This window comes from Prionailurus viverrinus, chromosome A3 (assembly GCF_022837055.1).
Source record: "Prionailurus viverrinus isolate Anna chromosome A3, UM_Priviv_1.0, whole genome shotgun sequence".
NCBI lineage: Eukaryota > Metazoa > Chordata > Mammalia > Carnivora > Felidae > Prionailurus > Prionailurus viverrinus.
In genome coordinates this window covers 83459337-83477851 of record NC_062563.1, presented here as the reverse complement: position 1 = coordinate 83477851, position 18515 = coordinate 83459337, and the positions used below count along the sequence as shown (strand labels likewise).

Genomic DNA, 18515 nt, shown 5'->3' with positions numbered 1-18515 from the left:
ACCAAGTAAAGATCCCTGTGTAACTGGACAGGTTACATGCCAAGGAAGCCAGGCCTGTCCGTTGCCCAGAAAGTGCTGCTTTGGAGAGCATGGGCCCACCCAGCCCCATGGTCCCAGGACAAGGCAAGAAAAATCATTTAAAGACAAAGGTGTGTGTGTTGGGGGGGGGGGGGTTGGATCCAGAAGCTCTCCATCGCCCCATCTGTGCCAAAGCCCACGGGGCTGGTAACCTCTGGCCCAGTAACTACGGCCTTCAAGGGCCTGGGACAAGGGGCATCCTCAACCAACATTAGAGAGGTTTACTAAATAATTTTTAAAATGTATTTGGGCTTACCTTTTAACCCGAGGAAGTCCATCATTTCTACTGAAATGCAAACGTTTCTGGGCTGTGCTGTGTTGGATTTACTTTTTTTTTTTTTTAATGTACAAATAACGATTCCTCAAAAACGCCCGTTCCGCTAGCAAGACAAAGATCACAAGATTCACGTGAAATTGAGAAAAAGGCCTCTGCCATTCAGAACCCCGCAAAAAGCACCTGTGCCGCCCCCACCCTCCTGCTCCACGGTTAGGGGCACTTGGTCCTCTGAGCCCGAGCACCCCTCGGCGCCTCCCCTGATCTCCGCGTCTTCGCCCCCGCCCCCCACTATTTTTAATCCAGGGGTTTAGATCGAGGGAGGGAACCAAACTGGAGCCAGATGTGTGCGAGTCCCCGGCTCCCGCCTCCTCCCTATTCTCGGGCATCTTAAAACCCGGAACGTGAGAGAAAAAGGATCCGGAGCTAGACAGACGCCGCACAAACAACTCCACTCCGCTGCTCCTCCGGGAGTGGAAGCCAGTAGGGAGGGGGAAAGGAAGCCGGGCATGCTCAGTAGGCGGGACAAAGTTGTTTTTTTTTTTTCTCTCCTTTTTTTTTTTTTTTTTTTTTTCTTTCGGTCGCAAGTAGGAAGCTTTTTGCACTCCACCACCTCTGGCCGCTGGGAAGACGTCATCGCTTCCGCCCTACTTCCTCCTCCTGTTGGCGGCGGTGAGAATCCAATATGGAGTAAATCGGTAGAGTCGAGAGATGGGGCTCGGACGGGGCGCCCTGCACCGCCTCCCAGGCGCACCTCCCCCGGCTGCCGACCGCTCCCCGGAACCGTGATTGGCCCGGCCCCCGGGGGCGACCCCGGACCGAGCCCCCACCCCCGGCCGGCCCTCCTCTCCTCCTCCTCTCAGCAGTCCCCGCCGCTCCACGGCGCGCTTGTTTTTCTCCTCCTCTCCCCCACCGCCGTCCCCTGCCCAAATCTCTCCCCTTCTGCCCGCAGCCTAGCCCCCAGAGCCCCTCCTGCCTCGCCCGCGGCGCTGCGGCGCTCACTCCTCCGGTAGCCTGCCTTTGCACCCCTTCCCCAAACCTCACCTCGCGCTCCTGTCGCCCAGCTTCCCCTTCTGCCTTCTGCGGCGCCCCCTTCATCTCTTGCGGCTCCCCCTCCCCAACCAAATCAGGCGATCTCCGGAGATGTGAAGAAGGGGGGTGAACGGACAGGAAGATGAAGGGAGCAAAGCTGCCCGCCGCGGGACAGGCGTCTAGGTGAACAGGAAAATGACCGAAGAAACACACCCGGACGAGTAAGTTTGGCCGCGGGGTGGGAAGAGGGTGCCCCGCGGGGGCAGCGTGGGGGCCGGGGCTGAGGACGCAGGCGGGGACGCTGGTTGGGTGAACTTGGCGTGGGGTGCAGCGACTCGCTGGCCTGTGGGCTTCGGGATGCGAGATTTCTACCCTTGTTGAAGTGAGGAGGGGGCAAAGACTGCTGCGGGCCGGCGGGGGTGCGCCTTGGGTCGGCCGGCTGGTGGCCGCGGCGGGGGCCAAGGGCGAGCGGGTGACCTCGGGGCGGTCCCCGCTCCTTCTCCGGGGACTCACAAACACCCCCTCCCCCCCGAAATCTTTGGCGGCCGGAGCCCAAGACCTGACACCCCCGCTCCGGCTTCCTGGGGTCGGTGGGTTTTCACTTGGTGACTTTGTGACTCCTGCCCCGCCGCTCGCCCCCTTCCTCCCGGGTCCCTTAGGGAGCCCACTGGGGCCCAGGCTCCGCCATTTCGTTTTCTTGAATCGCTCTCATTTGCATACCACATTTTCATTCATAAAAACACGGCGGAGCGAGGAGAGGACTGGGCGCGGACTGCGCGGGGGTCTGCGTGAGCCCGGATCCCCCGGCGGGTCATCGCGCCGGAGCCGCCCGAGGGGTCCCGCGGCGCGTGTGAGCGTGTGTGCACACGCTTGTGGGCTCGGGACAGGCGCCCCGCGGGGTCCGGGCAGCTCGGGGGCGGATCCGAGTCGTGTGCGGCGGGGGCGGGCGGGAGCGTGCGGGACAACGTGCTGCGGGCCTGTGTGTGTGTGTGTGTGTTCGTGTGTGTGTGTGTTCGTGTGTGTTCGTGTGTGTGTGTGTGTTCGTGTGTGTGTGTTCGTGTGTGGGTTTGTGTGTGTGTGTGCGCGCGTGCACAGGCATTCGTGCCCGGCCCGCGAGCCCGAGGGGAACAATGCTCCGGACACTCCGCTGGAGGGGCTCCGGATCTGACCCACCGCCCTCCGCGGGATGGGTGCCTTTTTTTCCCAGCCGCAGGCCAAGGTGAGGCTCCCTGCAGCCTTGCGGTCGCGAAATCGCGTTTGTCTTTCTCCCACCCCCGTCCGAGGCGTTTCCAATCGCCGGAGAAGCGGAGGCCGGGCTCCTGGGCCCGGCGCCTGAGGTCGTCGGTTTCGGGTCCGAGTGGTCACCGCACGGTGGCTGTTGCCGCTGCTCAGTGGCTGTGCCCGCCACCAGCCACTTTTTTTTTTTTTTTTTTTTTTTTGTGAATAAGACGTTCTCCTTTATTGTCACATGATATCCTTCCCCTCCTCCCCTGCACATTCATAAATCCGGAGACTGCCTCGGCTCCTTTCATTCAGAGCTGCCATTAGCCAAGGTAGCAGTGGAGCTGGCTTGGGCGTAAAGAGACGGTTGGCAGCCGTGAGGACGCGCCCTGGGGGGAGGCCCAGAGCTTGTCTTCGGGGAAATAGGGGCTTCGGGTAGCTGCTCTCCGGGGTCTTTTGCCCCTGCAAGCATTGAGAGTGCAGGGAGGGGAAGTGACTCAGGGTTGGATGATGGGGAGGGCTTTTCTTGCAGCAGGTGACAGAACGTTGTGCTCTACTCTTAAGAATCTACTTCACTTTTTTTTTTTTTTAAATGTCCCTTTATCCTTTGGTGTCTGCTGTTGCCAGGCTGGACGGTTGGGCGGGAGGGGGTGTTGAGAGGGTTGGTATTTGGGAAAGGGAATTTCCTTCCTGTGGTCCCCAGAGATATTTGCAGTAACCCATGGTTTGCCAGACACCCGCAGCTAGAGAGCATCCCGCCTTGTGTGCCTGTCGCTGCCCTCCCACCACCTATGCCGGTGTTTCTATTTTAGGTATTTTGCTTTGTCTTCATAGACTGTTCTTGAAACGGTAAAATGAAAAAGGTCGCGCTTGTAGGGCTGAAATATGGAGGGGAAGAAATATGCTGCTGGGCCTTCCTCCCTTTGGGACTTGACTAATGAACAAGTATTTTTCTGGGTCTTCGTTTGTCCTTGCACACAAATAGCAGTAGTAGCAGGGAAGGACCATTGCCTTGCAACCTCTGGACTTGGGGATTATTGTTGGAGATTGGTTCTACTTGCCCTGCATTGGGTTCCTTGGCTCCATCTCTTGGGAATACTGGCCCGGATTCTCCCTTTTCACCTGGGCATATCAGCTTTGCATCCTACCCCATCTTATATCCAAAGCAAAAGGATTTTGGGTGGAATCACCAGCAAGAAATGACTATCTCTATTTTCTGCTTTCAGAGCAGCTTAGCATGGAACTGGCTGCCCCCACTGCTGTCAGAAGCCCAGTTAAGACAATGGGTATTTGAGGACAGGTTCTGGTTTCAGTTAGAGAAGCAGAAAGCTGTGGTACCTTAGCCCACTGCAGAAGTGGCCTTCCCGGGATTACTTTTAATGCAGTGACCTTGGCCTGAGACATGAAATGTAAGCCTGTAAGAAAACAGGCTTCATGGGCTATAAACTGCCATTTGTGGACACTGTCCATTATATTCTTCAAGTTCTTATGTAATGACCCATCTGAAAAATTCCTTTTAAATGTTAATGCCTGGAAGAAGGTATCTCTCTGGGTTACAGAGCTTTGCTGTGATTGCTTTTTTGTTGTTGTGGGGTTCTGTCTGGAAGCTCCAAGCTAAAATCATTGCTTGATTACAGTAGTCATAGTAGCCTAGGTTTTTGCTAGATTTATTTACCCCTCCCCTGTATGAATTTTGATCTTTTATTTTCTCTTCAAATGGCTTTATGTTTGAGTTCCCGCAGATACCTCTTAGAAGTAGACGAGGAGTGTTACATGTAAAGAGAATTGGTGACCTCAAACTGGAGACTTATGGGAGATATATTTATGCTTTAGGTAAAATAGATTTTCTCGATAGTCCATATATATTTGAGGTTTTTCTTAAGTGATACAGATATATAAATGTCACATTTAGCATCACAGTACAATAAGTCAGAATCTTGCAAGTGGCAAAATTGTGCCTAATTTTAAAAAATAATAAATGTTTTGTCTTCTAATGCTCCTTTCCATGTGATTTAAAACTCCGCTAGTAAATATATGGTAGTCCAGGAAAGCTTGTCTGCTCTTTTTGCCGATTGCCCTAAAAAATAAGCTTCCATATAGAAAATACTCTGACCACTCTCTGATCCCACTCCATCTAGAAATGCATGTTAAGGTTTATAATTCCACAGATTTTTTTTTTTTTATAATTCAAAAGTAAAAAGCATCGAAAACTATTGAAAGTGATCTTTTGTACATAAGAGTGGAAACATTTTTTAAATCCTGTGCAGTTTGTCTATCTTTAAAGCATTTGATTATGGCCATGAATGGTTTGGAAATTCATAGACAAAATGAAGAAACCCTTCTCAAGCAAGCTTAACTCAGGAGACATGGGTGCTCTTTAGCTATTTTGTTCCTCTCATAAACTCTTCTCTGAAACACATATCTCACTGAGAATGGACTTGTAGCTTTGTCCTTAGTCCTGTTTTTCCTAATATTGAAAGGTCTCCCCTTAAAAAAAACTTAAATATTTTTGCTGAACCATTTCAAAGAAATTAGACATCAGAACACCTTATGTCTAGATACTTTAGCTTTCCAAAAGATGAGGATGCTCTTCCAAAGCCTCAATACTATCACACTTTACAAAATTATTCCCTGTTGTCTTTAACATTCAGCCTAATTGATTGAAAAATGTCTTTTACAACTGCCATTTCAGCCAGGTGCCAGTTAAAGATCCTGAGTTAAAGGCATTTAATTTATACTTAAGGCTCAAGGCTCAGCCATTTGCTCACTTTCTGATCAAAGGCAAGTTACTTACATATCACCTTGGTTTTATCTGAGTGAATAAAATGAGAGTAAATATTACCAGTCTCATGGAGTTGTGAAAATTAAATGAGATAGCCCATGTAAAGCTTATGGTTCAGCACCAGGCATAAAACAGGTGTTTGGTATTGGCTCTTTGCAGGGCCCTGAGATAGATTTCTTACAGGCTCAGCTTGTTAATTTTCACACAACCCTATGAAGGAGCTACTGCATTTAACTGATGAGAAAGCTTAAATAAAGTTGCTTGCCTAAGCTAGCAAACATTTTTTTATAGTACTTTATTCACTTATTCTTCCCAGCAATCCCCCCCAGTAGATGTGGCATTACTACCCCCATTTATAGATGGGGAAACTGAGGCCGGGAGAAGTTGAGTAACTTGTCCAAGGTCATTATCATTAGTAAGTGAAGGAGCTGGATTGTGACTCTAGCAGCCTGGCTCAGAATGGACTGTTTTTAACCACCATGAGGTACTGTCTGAAAAGAAGACAGGGTGGCCAGCCTTAGTCATTCTGACTTCCGAGCTCACACTGTTTCTGTCAGTCTGTCCCTAATTCTTCGGTATTGGTGATAGTCTGTCATGCCGTAATTTTTTCCACTTCCCTTATCTTCCCTGAAAATGATACGAGGCACATACGGAATTAAAGTGAATTTAGGCTCACATACTGAGCCTGGGTGGCTCACTTGGTTGAGTGTCTGACTCTTGATTTTGGCTCAGGTCATGATCCCAGAATTCTGGGATCGAGCCCTACCTCAAGCTCTGCACTGAATGTGGAACCTGCTTAAGATTCGGTCTCTCCCTCTCTCTCAGCTCCTTTCCTCTGCTCACACACACACACACACTCTCTCTCTCTGTCTCTCAAAAGTAAATTTAAATAAACATGGGCTTGAAAATTCTTTGATACACCTTCAGATAATCGTATGAATTCAGAGTTGGTTATTGCTGGACATTAGCTGTACATTTATTGAAATAACAGTTGTGTAAATTAGACCTGGTATGACAAATATTGATCTAGTTTCTTTGCATCAGCCTTAAAAAAGGGATGTTTCAGGGTGCCTGCTTCTCTCAGTCCATTAAGCGTCTGACTTGATCTTGGCTCAGGTCATGATCTCAAGGTTTGTGATATCAAGCCTGGAGTTGGACTCTATGCTGACAGTGCTGAGCTTGCTTGGGATTCTCTCTCTCTCTCTCTCTCTCTCTCTCTCTCTCTCTCTCAATAAATAAATAAATAAATAAATAAATAAATAAATAAATAAACTTTTTTTTTTTTTTAGAGGGATGTTTTACTCCACATGAACAGAATCCTTAAATGTTAAAAACATGGAGTTGACTCTGTGGAATTGGAATCTTGGTCCATTCATCAGAAGATCTTGAAAGCAAGACAAAAAAACAAAACAAAACTTGGAAAGACCTTAACAAGCCTGTAAGCCAGGACATTATCATTGTATAAAATTAAGTGCCTACTTTGAGGCCATCCATCTTTCTCTAGGTGGTGGGCTTGGGCTTCTCTCCATCTGCTAGGCTTGTTTCCACAGGGATTTAGCAAGTGCTTCCTCTTTTCTAGCTATGTTTGATCCCCTTTGCTTTCCACTTCCTTTAGCCAAATGAAACATATACAAAGTGAATCTATTCTGCCTCAACAGTCTGCTTGCTCGTGCTCTTTATTCTGAAATTTTCTTTCTTCCTTCCCTTCAACAAGTGAAATTCTGTTCATTCCCCCCCCCCAACCAGTTCTGTGGCCATTCCTTTTATGAAGTCCTCCTAGACTTTCCTCACCCTCCACTCTTCGAGTCAAAACTGAGGACTTTTTAGAGCGTTTTTTTCCCACACCGTATGGCAGTTATCACCATTTAGCGTTGGGTTCTTAGTAGCTAGATTCTAGGTTCTTAGTAGAATATGAGCTTTTTGGATTCAGGATTACCTCTCAGCTGCTTAGTTTTCTAGTTGTTGGCTCAATACTGTTGGGCACATTGCTTTGTAAATGTCCATTGAATTTAAAAAAATGGATTTAATTATTTTAAAATTCTTTGTCCCTACCAACAAATGCAGAATGCAACGATTACAATCATTGTATTTGGTTAACTTGCAGTGTGTATAAGCCCCCTCTGAGAAAGTCCATGTTCACAGGTATCCTTTGGCTCATTTTGTGGAAATTGGGTGCAGAACTATCTGGCGGTAGTGGTCTGTGATTGATAACTCAAAACCATTTTGATTCCAGTCACTGTTGTAGGAGTTGGGATGTGGAAGATTTTGAGTGCAATAAACCGGGGCCTGTGTTTCTGCTTCTGCAGGAAAGTCTCTGCAGAAAATCACAGTATTAACAATTTGCAGTAGCTGCAGGGTTCTGATGGAGTCTTAACACTTGAAGTTGGAGACGGCCGTGCTGATGAACACCAACATTGGCATACTCCCTATTTTACTGGACTGAACACAACTACACAATCTAACAGCAAAATCCTCAGAAACTGAACAAGATGATAATAGAGGCAGAGCAGGACGTTTTGGCGTGTGTGGTTATTTTGGCTTGTTTTTAAATAAATTGGGCTCTTGTGTTGTTGTTGGTTTTTCTGAGACGCAGTCATATTGATAAACTCTTGTAAATGTTTCTTTTTAATCAATATTTAAGGCCAGAACACTGATGATTTTTTTTTTTTTTAAGGCATTTCCTGGGGCTTTCAGTCACTGGAATAGAAGGACTATTTATACTAGTGCACACAGTGCCCTATGGAGCAAAATGCATTTTCTGTGTGCTTGCCCTAAGATGCTTGAAGAATTGTTGCCATGGCTTGACATGTGTCCCATGTCATGGGAAGGAAGTCAGGCCAGGATTTTAGTAAAATACTTGATAGTAACTGGCATAGGAGTTCACTAAATTAAGTAGCAGCTGTTGTATAACTAATTTCTCAGGTTGTCTTTGTCAGCAGTGTGTTCATCTGTGGCGTATCACATACAGGGTAGCAAATTGTACTTATGTTATTTATGCTACTCTCAAAGGGTAGTTTAATATTTACGTAAAAACAAAATTTCTGCCTTTGCATTCACGTAGAGTGCAGAGGTGAAGAAATGGATCTTGACTTCATCCTAGCATTTTAGAGCTGGAGATTAGAACAAGGGCAGCTTCTAAAATGTATGGCTTTGGCTCCTGTGTGTACTGAAATGATGATTTTTCAAATCTGGTTGTTTTCATTCTTAGATATATTCCCTTTGGTCCATTCCTAAGTGCTTAAATTTAATTATCAGTTTACGTTTTTTAATTGTCTTTCCTAGTTCATCTGGTAATGACATCTTTGTCTTTTCGTTTTCATTACTTATTTCTCTTATTTCTTTTTCTCCTTGGCGTTGCTTTGGCTCTGGCTTCCAGTATTGATTTTTCAGATAAGCACTACTTACTTTGTATTTGCCTCCCCCCCTGAGAATGCACAAAGAAGGTTGGCTCATCTGCCCTTCTAGGTGTGGGAATAAGAGCTTATTCACCCTTAGGCCCATAACCTTGCAGAGTGCAGAGCCTTTAGTAGGCTTTCTGCAAACGTTTAGTAATTGGGTAAGGCAGATACTCATTAATTGAAACATAATTTTACCTTATATCAAAATATAAAGTAGTATTCTTACTGTACCTACATCTAAAAAGACTTTGAGGTTGCCTTTTCAAAACTTCCAGGAGGGGTGGAAGAAATACAGCTTTGGGGGTCACACCCTGCCTCTGCCTTCTACTGACTGATCCTGGCCAGTGCTTTAAGCCAGGAGCCGTGGGTTAATGTAAATGAAGCTCACTCTACTGTCTTATTCATAGGCTGTTAAAAAGTGGAAATGAAATTGTGAAGGTAAAGCATTTTAGCACAGTCCTAATGAATTGGGAATTCAGTGGGACTTCCTCACCTCTAGTGTCTCACATCATATAGCTAGGTATCCTTTATATTCAGAATTTACAAGGTAGAGGATATCCATTAACAATATTTCACCTTCACGTTTTTGCGGCAAGAGACAAGATTCTCACTTTATGCCTGTGAGAGCTGAAGTGACCTGCTCAAGGGAGTTTCTAGAAGAATTAGACTCTAGAAGTCATGTTCTGCTTTTTATTTGGCTTTCCAGTGCTGTGCTGGTAGGTCCTTCTAGAGGTAGCACTTTGGTTTTGGTGCTGTAATATCAGTGAGGCCCAGCTGACTACTGGCCTTTTTTACTCAGTGATCCTAGCTGAGGATCCTAGCTGATTGTAGTAGCTTGCTTCCTCTCTTACTGTCAGCGCACTTACCTGTAGGAGCATCCTTGGCTTTTTTGCCATCCCTGTCTGTGGTCTAGAAATCCATCACCAATGTCATTCAGATTGTTTCTAAGAGTCAGTAGTCTTCGGATGGGATGGGGGCGGGGGCCGAAGGTTCTTTTAGGAGTAAGTTGGCTTATGACTTGTTTTGTCTACTTGCATGCCATGTTGGTGTTTATGTTTTATATTTTCAGCAAAGAAATGAAGTGAATGCTAGAGCAGAGGTTTCATTTAATCATCAGCATCCCAATAATTTTACTCCTTTTTACAGATCTTTTAAAGCTGTGTAAGTGTGAATATAGTCTTAATGTAGTAATTAAATCTTTCTCCTTCACTTAATAGGTTAAATCAAATCTGTGCTTTTTCTTAGGCTCAAAATTCCAAAGCAGGTCTGCTCCGCCAGAGTAGTATTCACTGGCTCAGTGTTACTTTTGGCCCTGAAGGCCTAATGGTTGCCTTCTTATTAATCTGTGTTTAAACGGGTTTCGGATCCGGAGTCTGCTGTTTTTAAACCAGCTTTAAGGCCCTTACCATCCATTTATGCCAAGGGGATTCAGGGACACCAGATTACAGGTATCCGTTTTGAGTGTGGTAGACTTTGAACCTAAAGAACTTGACTATGGAAGATCCTTGGACTCTTAATTGCAAAGCCGTGTACAAATTATCTCATTGGGTAAAATAACCAGGGTGGTGAGGCTTGAGGAAAGGGAGTGACCCGGCTGTTGAGCGCCATTCACTTACTGCACCTAATGCACAGACACCCAGTCTTCCAGACGGTACCAGAGCTGTGACTCAGGGAGAGTCTCTGTCCTTAGGGAACTTACGTTCCAGAGTGCTGGGCACTTTCATATGCCTTAGGGGTGTGAGGACAGCATCATCTTGATGATTGACTGCCAGAGTTGTTTTCTCTTTCCTTCCCCTGCTTCTGCAGGGTTCCTCCTAGAGCTGCAGGCATTGGGATCCCAAATTTGGGGTGGGAGGACCTTGTTATCCAGATCATTAAAGGAGCCACATGCCTTTCCCAGAACCCCCCTGACAGATCCTTCAAGTTATTTTTAGGGTGTGTGTGCGCTTTGTGTACACAACACGTGCACTCACACGTGGACGGAATATGTCTGACGGGCAAGGGAAAGATTCAGAGAGGTTAAGTAACTTGTCTGAGGACACAGCAGAATTTGTTATTTTTAGTCCAGATCCTTTGACTTCAGGTCCCACTTTTGTAGAGTATCCCCTGATAGAGCTTTAGTTTTCTTGTAAAAAAAAAAACTGTGTGTACAGCTTGATTTATATTACTGTCGAGCAGTTGAAATTAGAACTCACGTTGGATCCCGAAAACACACCTCAAAACTGAGGTGACATTTCTTTCTTGCATTCATTTTCAGCTCTGAAGACGGAAGCAGGGCCCACAGTGGTGGCCTTTTCTGTACTGATATAAAGGGTGGAGGCACCTGGGTGGCTCAGTCAGTTAAGCGCCTGACTCTTCATTTCGGCTCAGGTCATGGTTTCGTGGTTCGTGAGTTCAAGCCCCACGCTGTCAGCGCAGAGCCTGCTTGGGATTCTCTGTCTCCCTCTCTCTCTCTGCCCCTTCCCTGCTCATTTGTCTCTCTCTCTCTCTCACTCTCACTCTCAAAATAAATAAATAAGCAAATAAACAAAAAGGGAAACTATAGGTACCTCTTTGGGAAAGACAACTAGCCACCTTATCCTTGGAAGTCCCTATGAGCAGAATGGATTACCATGCACAGTGTTCTCCTGAACCTGTGGTTTAGCCTCGTTATTTTGAGAGGAGGTCCAAACATGAACTTGCATTGGGAATCTTGCAAGATGAGGCATCTGATTTAGTAAGGCCTCAGATTCTGCATTTTTAATGGAATTCCACATGCTGCTGGTGCCCTTGCTCCATGGACCCCACTTTATGAGTAGCAAGGGCCTCTCTGTGCTTGTGATGATAGTAAGCTCACAGCTGCCAGGTTTGTGTCTTCAAAGGTGACTTCACATACTTGGCATTTGTTGAAGAAGCTCATTGGACAAGATGGTGCTGCTTATTCACAGAGAGATTATCAAGCAGCCACTTCCCCATCCCTGGCAGGGTTTCCGGCTTTAAGATCCAGCTTGATTTCAGATGGGCTTGTACTGGAAGAATTTTTTTCTTACGGCTTAAAAAAAGTTCTTGGTGAATGCCAGGAGGCCAAACAGATCCATCACTTAAAAGAAATACGGAGCCCTTAACACGTTGTGTGTAATGTCTGGGGTCAGCTGGCATGCGGCACCTTCCAGACAAATCCGTCTTGTATGGAAAGCCTGCTGCTCCAGGGCGCGCTCAGCCCTAGAAGAAATCACAGGAAGTAATTAAACAGAGAAGGTCAGAGAAAGAGGAAGTGGTTGTGTTGTTTCTGATGCGAATAGCATTGTTGTTCCTAGGGATCCAGATGCTGGTATTTAAGTCTTCTGGAATGTGACTGCTTGGGGATTTGATTGTATTTAAATTGCAGCCCTTTTAGTTTATTCTTTTAGACAGCAATCTAGTTAGGAAATGAATTGCTTTTAGGTCTTATCAGGAATACCCACGTGCCTAGGCAGAAGTTTTAAGCAGGGAGTTGCTTAGAGCTTGGCAAATTGCACCTAAATGAAATGAATGTCAAGACTATTAGAGGTTAATTTTAGGTGTCTGGAGTTGTCCTTAATTCTCCTGATTAAACACTTTAACATAATAGTTTCCTTAATTGGAATAATGATGGAATATTAGCATGCATATTAAACCATTTACCCAAATTTGAATAGGGTTAAAATGCAAATTATCCATCACTTGTCAGTGCTTACTCTTTAGAGATGATTCCTGGTGAGAGATGGGGAAGAGACTGGAATGTGAATCCACTTGAGGCAGCATTGCTAGGAGAGCCAAGAATAGGCCAGAGGATGGAGGTGAGAGACCCTTTGTTCCCCCAAAACAGAAGTACTAGAAACCCCAGCACTGATGATGGTAATAACTGCAACATGGAGGCAGATGCAGTGGGAAATCTGAAAGGAGCGGACTGTAGACCTTCTCGTTGTATCTTCATTAGCCTGTCATACTTTTCGTAGACAGGAGGGACATAGGAGACTAAAGATCTTCCCCTTCCTCCAGCATTTAGACACCCCATCTGAAGTCCTGATCTGATGCCACCACCCAGCAGTTCCCAAACGAGTGGCTGAGAACCCATAAGCACTCTAGGTGTCTGTGATCCAAATATATAATGTCACCCATTTTTATCTATTCCTCTCTTTCAGTGTACATAGCTGCACTTATAGAATAATAAAACACAGCCTCATCAAAATACAACACAATTCACGGTGAATGTTTGTTGAATATTTTTCTCAACTCACAGATACTAACAAATACAACGGTAATCCCTGGGGAGGGGAGCTGGTCCTTGAATTTTCTCCCTTTGAGTCTTTATGCTTAGAAAATTGGGAATCCTTGTGGCCCTCATTCTGGATGTAAGAATGTAAGTGTGGTCATTCTGTAGAGGACTGATACGTGACAGGGTTTGTTCCCACTCCAGGGTAGATTGGTTGGAAGGTCTGAGGAAGGTAGGGGCCAAGTTTAGTTGGATGAGGACAAGTTGGAAATGAGTCAGGACATCTCCCCTAGAGCCTTGGCATGATGTGGGGTCTTCTGATTCTCTTCCAGTTCTTGCCCCTTTTTGTTCCCACAGTCAGCGTTATCCAACCTGTGCTGTGCAGATCTCAGATGGATACCGAGCAGCAAAGAAGATGGGTACTGTGTTACCATATGCATAAAGCTCTGGGAGTCCAGAAACTTAGGTTCCCATTCCTTCTTTGCCATTAACCTCCTATGCGACCTGAGTTGTTGATCTTCTCTGGACTCTGCTTTCTCATCTCTAAAATAAAGGGTTTGTATAACATGACAATATTGAAGGACTCTTCTAGTTCCAGATACTGCAGGGAGAGTTAACGTTAAAAAAATGTATTCGTATTTATTTGTAAGCATAATATTCTTTTTTGTTTTGTTGAAGCATAGCTGATGCACAATGTCACGTTAGTTTTAGGTATACAGCATAGGGATTCAACAACTCTATACCTTACGCTGTGCTCACCAAAGGGTAGCTACCATCTGTCACCATACAATGCCATTACACTACCATTGACTGTATTCCCTATGCTGTACCTTTCACCCTGTGATTTATTTACTCATTCCTTAACCGGAAGCCTGTACCTCTCCCTCCGCTTCACCCATTTGCCCATCCCCCTCCCCTCCCGTAACCACCGGTTTGTTCCCTGTATTTATGGGTCTATTTCTGCTTTGTTTATTTTGTTTTTTAGATTCTACATACGAGTGAAATCTTTGGTATTTGTCTTTCTCTGACTTATTTCACTTAGCATAATACCCTGAGGTCTAACCAGGGTGTTGCAAATGGCCACAGCTCCTTTTTATGGCTGAGGAATATCTCCTGCTGTGAGTGCATATGCATGTGCCACATCTTTATCCATTCATCTATTGATGGACACTTGAGTTGCTTCCCTAGCTTAGCAATTTTAATAATACTACAATGAATGTAGGGGTGTATATATCTTTTGGAATTAGAGTTTTGTTTTCTTTGGGTAAATACCCAGTAGTGGAATTACTAGATTGTATGGTATTTCAATTTCTAATTTTTGAGGAGCCCCTATACTGTTTGCCACAATGGTTGCACCAGTTTACATTCCTACCAACAGAGCGCAAGTGTTCCTTTTTTCCCGCATCCTTGTCAACATTTGTTATTTCTTGTCTTTTTGAAACTAGCCCTTCTGACAGGTGTGAGGCCATATCTTATTATGATTTTGACTTGCCTGATGATGAGTGATGTTGAGCATCGTTTCATGTGTTTGTTGGCATAATATTCTTTTTTAAAACAGAAAAATACAAGGCAGAATGTAAGTACTTTTGGCTGCACCAGTCAGGGAAGAGTTCACTTTTAACAGGAAGGGACTTGAATTTTACAGGACTCAGGTAAGGATGGTGGTGGTATTTTGTGGGGAGGCACAGGTCAAGCCATATAGGGAGGAAGCATCTCTTGTCCAAAGGTTTCTTCCATAGGCAGGAAACTCCTCTTTTAGGTTTATGCTGGGGGAGCTCAGAGAAAGAGCTGGTTGACTTCACTGAGGCTAACTTTGGGAGGCTACTGAGTGCCAAGCTAACGAAGTGGTTATTTGAACATTTGTTCTTTAGGTAGGACAAAGCTGTTTAAGGTTTGTTTTTTTTTTATTTTTTATTTAAAAAAAAAATTTTTTTTTTCAACGTTTATTTATTTTTGGGACAGAGAGAGACAGAGCATGAACGGGGGAGGGGCAGAGAGAGAGGGAGTCACAGAATCGGAAACAGGCTCCAGGCTCTGAGCCATCAACCCAGAGCCCGACGCGGGGCTCGAACTCACGGACCGCGAGATCGTGACCTGGCTGAAGTCGGACGCTTAACCGACTGCGCCACCCAGGCGCCCCAGCTGTTTAAGGTTTTGAAGCAAAGAGATGATAAAGTGGTAGGTTGGTAAATTCAAATTAGTCAAACTAGTTAGAGGGTGCAGACTAGGTCGGAGTCAAAGAGGCTGCTAATAATTGTTGCTCTACCATACCTGGGCAGGACTTTTCTCTCTGGCCTTAATTAAATGCAGAGGCATTGCTGCAAAAAGCTTTGTTCCAGGGAGGGTGTCGTTATGTTTATTGGAGGAAGGTCAAGTGGGCTGTGAAATTGAGAACAAAATTAACCAACTTACTTTGTAGATCAAGTCTACAACTTGGGAATAACCCAAGCGAGTTTTTTTGTTTTTGTTTTTAGTATTGTTACTTCTGCAGAAACACAGCACTGATCTGTTAAAATTGCCCTGGTGAAAGTGGAGGATACATTGCCCTTTCTCAACAGAGTGAAATGGTTGCAATTAGACCATTAAATTACAGAACTGGAGAGGATCTTAAGAAAATACCATCTCAGCTATCTTCTTTTACACATAAATTGCAGTCTGGAGAGGTCGAATGAGTATCCTGGGGTCACACAGCTAGTTGGTGGTTTGGGATATGTCCGTGAGCAGATGTCATCTGGCCTTGGTTTCAGTCCTATTTGGGGCGCTATGTTAAATATTCATGACAATTGCTGCCCTCAAGTTGTGGAACATTGGAGAGACAGGAAAAAGATGGTGGAAACAATCAGTTCAGGTAAACATGGTCCGTGTAGATGGTGAACCATCAGGACAGAACAGATTGCTAGCCTTGGTCTGCTCCCGTGCAGTAGGTTGCAGTACTTGAGCTTGCCAAATGCTGTCCCTGTGTGGCTCACCTGCAGATGGCAGGTAGGGGTCCTGAGTTCTGGCTTCCACGTGTTGTGTTTCAGGGACAAAAGGGCAGGGAGTAGAGACAGAAGAGGGCCTCTTTTAGCTCACCATTCTGCGAGAGAAGAGATGAGCCCTTAGATGAAAAGTTGAAATACATGTGATGGTCAAAGGTTTTTGCACCTGGGCACCGGCAAAAAAGTTGATGAAACATTACCCCTGCTTGTTTTTTCTTCCCAGCGCCAGTGCCTCTGTTCGCCCCATGTGTTTGCTTTTGATGTTAACTGCCAAGGCAGTGTGGTCATAGACAGCAGGAAGTAATATTTGATATGCAGGTCTCGTGGGGTGGGGGTAGGTAGATGCCGGGATGGGAAGGGTGGCGGTTTTGGCACATTCGTGTGAGAACGTGGCACGCTTCTCAGCCAGCAGGTGTTGTTGCAGCTAAGAAAGGAAGGGAAGAGTTGATCACCTGGTCATATAAGAGCATGTTTTATGGTAGCTTTTTACTCTAAGTTTTTCTAAGGTCTCTGCCGCATGGGTTGAACCCAGATAAAGTTGGGATTATCCTTTGTACCAAACACAGCTAGTGGTGTGGCCAAGGGCATTTAGAAACCTAGGCTTGGGGAAGAACGAAATAAATCTCCAGAGCAAGACACAGTCCCCAAGAACCAAAGGTCCAGCGGCCAGGCTGGGAGGACTTACCCTGTTCTGCCAGGGTGAGACCTGATCCGCTCCCCATTCTGGCTTGTGTAGGATAGGGAACTTATATTTTTAAAAATTTCTTTCTCTTGGGCTTCTGTCCACCCCTCCCTTTTGTTTCTTCTTGTTCATCCCCTTCAGCCAGGCATTCTTCTCACTTATAAAGGGTCCCTTGTAAGCCTAAAGATTGCAGTGTGGAGTTTTCAGACTCCTACTTCCAGTGCTTCTGGATCATCCAAATGATGCGGATCTTTTGGTCGTAAATGATGGATTCCCCCTTCCACATTCCTCATGTTCCACAACGAACAGCACAACAGTGACCAGGAGAATTAGACAGGTGTGGTCCACCCACCGCCCCTGGCATGCACCCTAAAACAGAACCCCCCCCTCCCCCCCAGCAAATGTCCTGATTCTCAGTATCACAAGAGACTCCAAGGTGGAGCATGTCTGGGGGTGGTTTGGGATGCTGTTGAGGATGCAGTGCCCTTCCTACTTTCTAGTCCTATCTGTTTCATCCCCAGATGAATTGAATTAGAATTTCATCTCCACCCTGTGTGTCATTGTTGAAATAAACCTCGGAGAGTCTAATGTGTTTTACACTACAGGATTGGGAAGAGGGGAATGGCCAGCCAAACCTCTATAGGGTTGTAACCAACCAAGATGGTATCGACTAGGGAGAATCTCCTCTTTTTAAAGATCCTGGGTGACAGATGTTAACTAGACTTATTGTGGTGATCGTTTCACAGTAGACATAAATATCGAATCCTGTGCACCTGAAGCTAACATAATGTTATGTGTCAATTATATTTAAAAAAAAAAAAAAGACTCTCCCACCCAGTCTGTCACTGCCGTTAATTTATCTGCCATTTGGAGTAGTCTGCCATTTTGGAAGGTATTCAGAAGGCAAGACACATCCATACCAGCGAACGGGAATATTCTGAGGAATGTTTCTCCTTCTTTTCTTGCCCTTTCCTCTTGGTTCCATCTCATTTAAGTTGGATAACAAATAGTTGCTAAGGGAAGACGATACCAAATTGATGTTATATGTGAGGTGAGATCATAAGAGACAAGAAATAAATTCTGATTGTTGATCCAAGAGCTCTTTTATTTAACAAAAAAAATGCTAAAGCATATGAAAAGATCACCTACAGCTGTCCAATATTATGACTGTTTTTTATTATTTTTAAAAAAGGTTTTGCCGAAACTTTGAAAGACCTATTAACTTGGTGATGTAACCCAGATGCCTTTAGGATGCAAACTGATCTATTTTAATAGTTGAAGTGGTAAATATAGGTTTTGTTTTGTTTTTTCTTTGGTGGAGTGGAACCAGTTATTTTTGCAGGGAACAAGTTCTCGCATTTGATTTTTGACAAACCTTTGTTAACGTGGGACTGGTATTTGCTCAAATTTAAAGGAAAACAGAATTATAGAATCATATGCTTTTACCTAGAAATGAAAATACATTGACTTAAAACAGATGTCTCGCACAAAAACCGATGCCATGTTTTAAAATTGTAGCTTGTCACCCAGAAGTAGGAGAAAATGTGAAGCGCAGACACTTAAAAATGGGACAGAGTCTTGCACAACATTGTAAATGTACTTGGTGCCACTGAACAATACACTTAAAAATGGTTAAAATGGTAAATTTTATGTGATGCATATTTTGCCACAGTTAAAAAAATTAAACCAAAAAAATGGGACCAAAGTCAACTTAATGACTTAATAAGAGCTCAGAGACTTCTTTCCAGAAAAATAGCAGGTGAGCACAACTTTCTGGGTCTGATGTTTTCTGAATCTCCTATGTAGAATCCTCATTTGTAGGTTTCTAGTTTCCTGTTGATCCCTAAGTCCTCTACC

The 18515-nt window shown here is 45.0% G+C and overlaps 1 protein-coding gene across 1 annotated transcript in view; it reads left to right on the top strand.

Moving 5' to 3' along the window:
* The first annotated feature begins 962 nt into the window (after nt 1–962).
* SPRED2 (sprouty related EVH1 domain containing 2) overlaps nt 963–18515 on the top strand; it is a 114469-nt gene continuing 96916 nt past the window's right edge. The window contains exon 1 of the mRNA XM_047852395.1: nt 963–1605. Within this exon, the coding sequence (XP_047708351.1) occupies nt 1580–1605 (26 nt within the window). The 5' untranslated portion in view covers nt 963–1579. The remainder of the gene's footprint in view (nt 1606–18515) is intronic.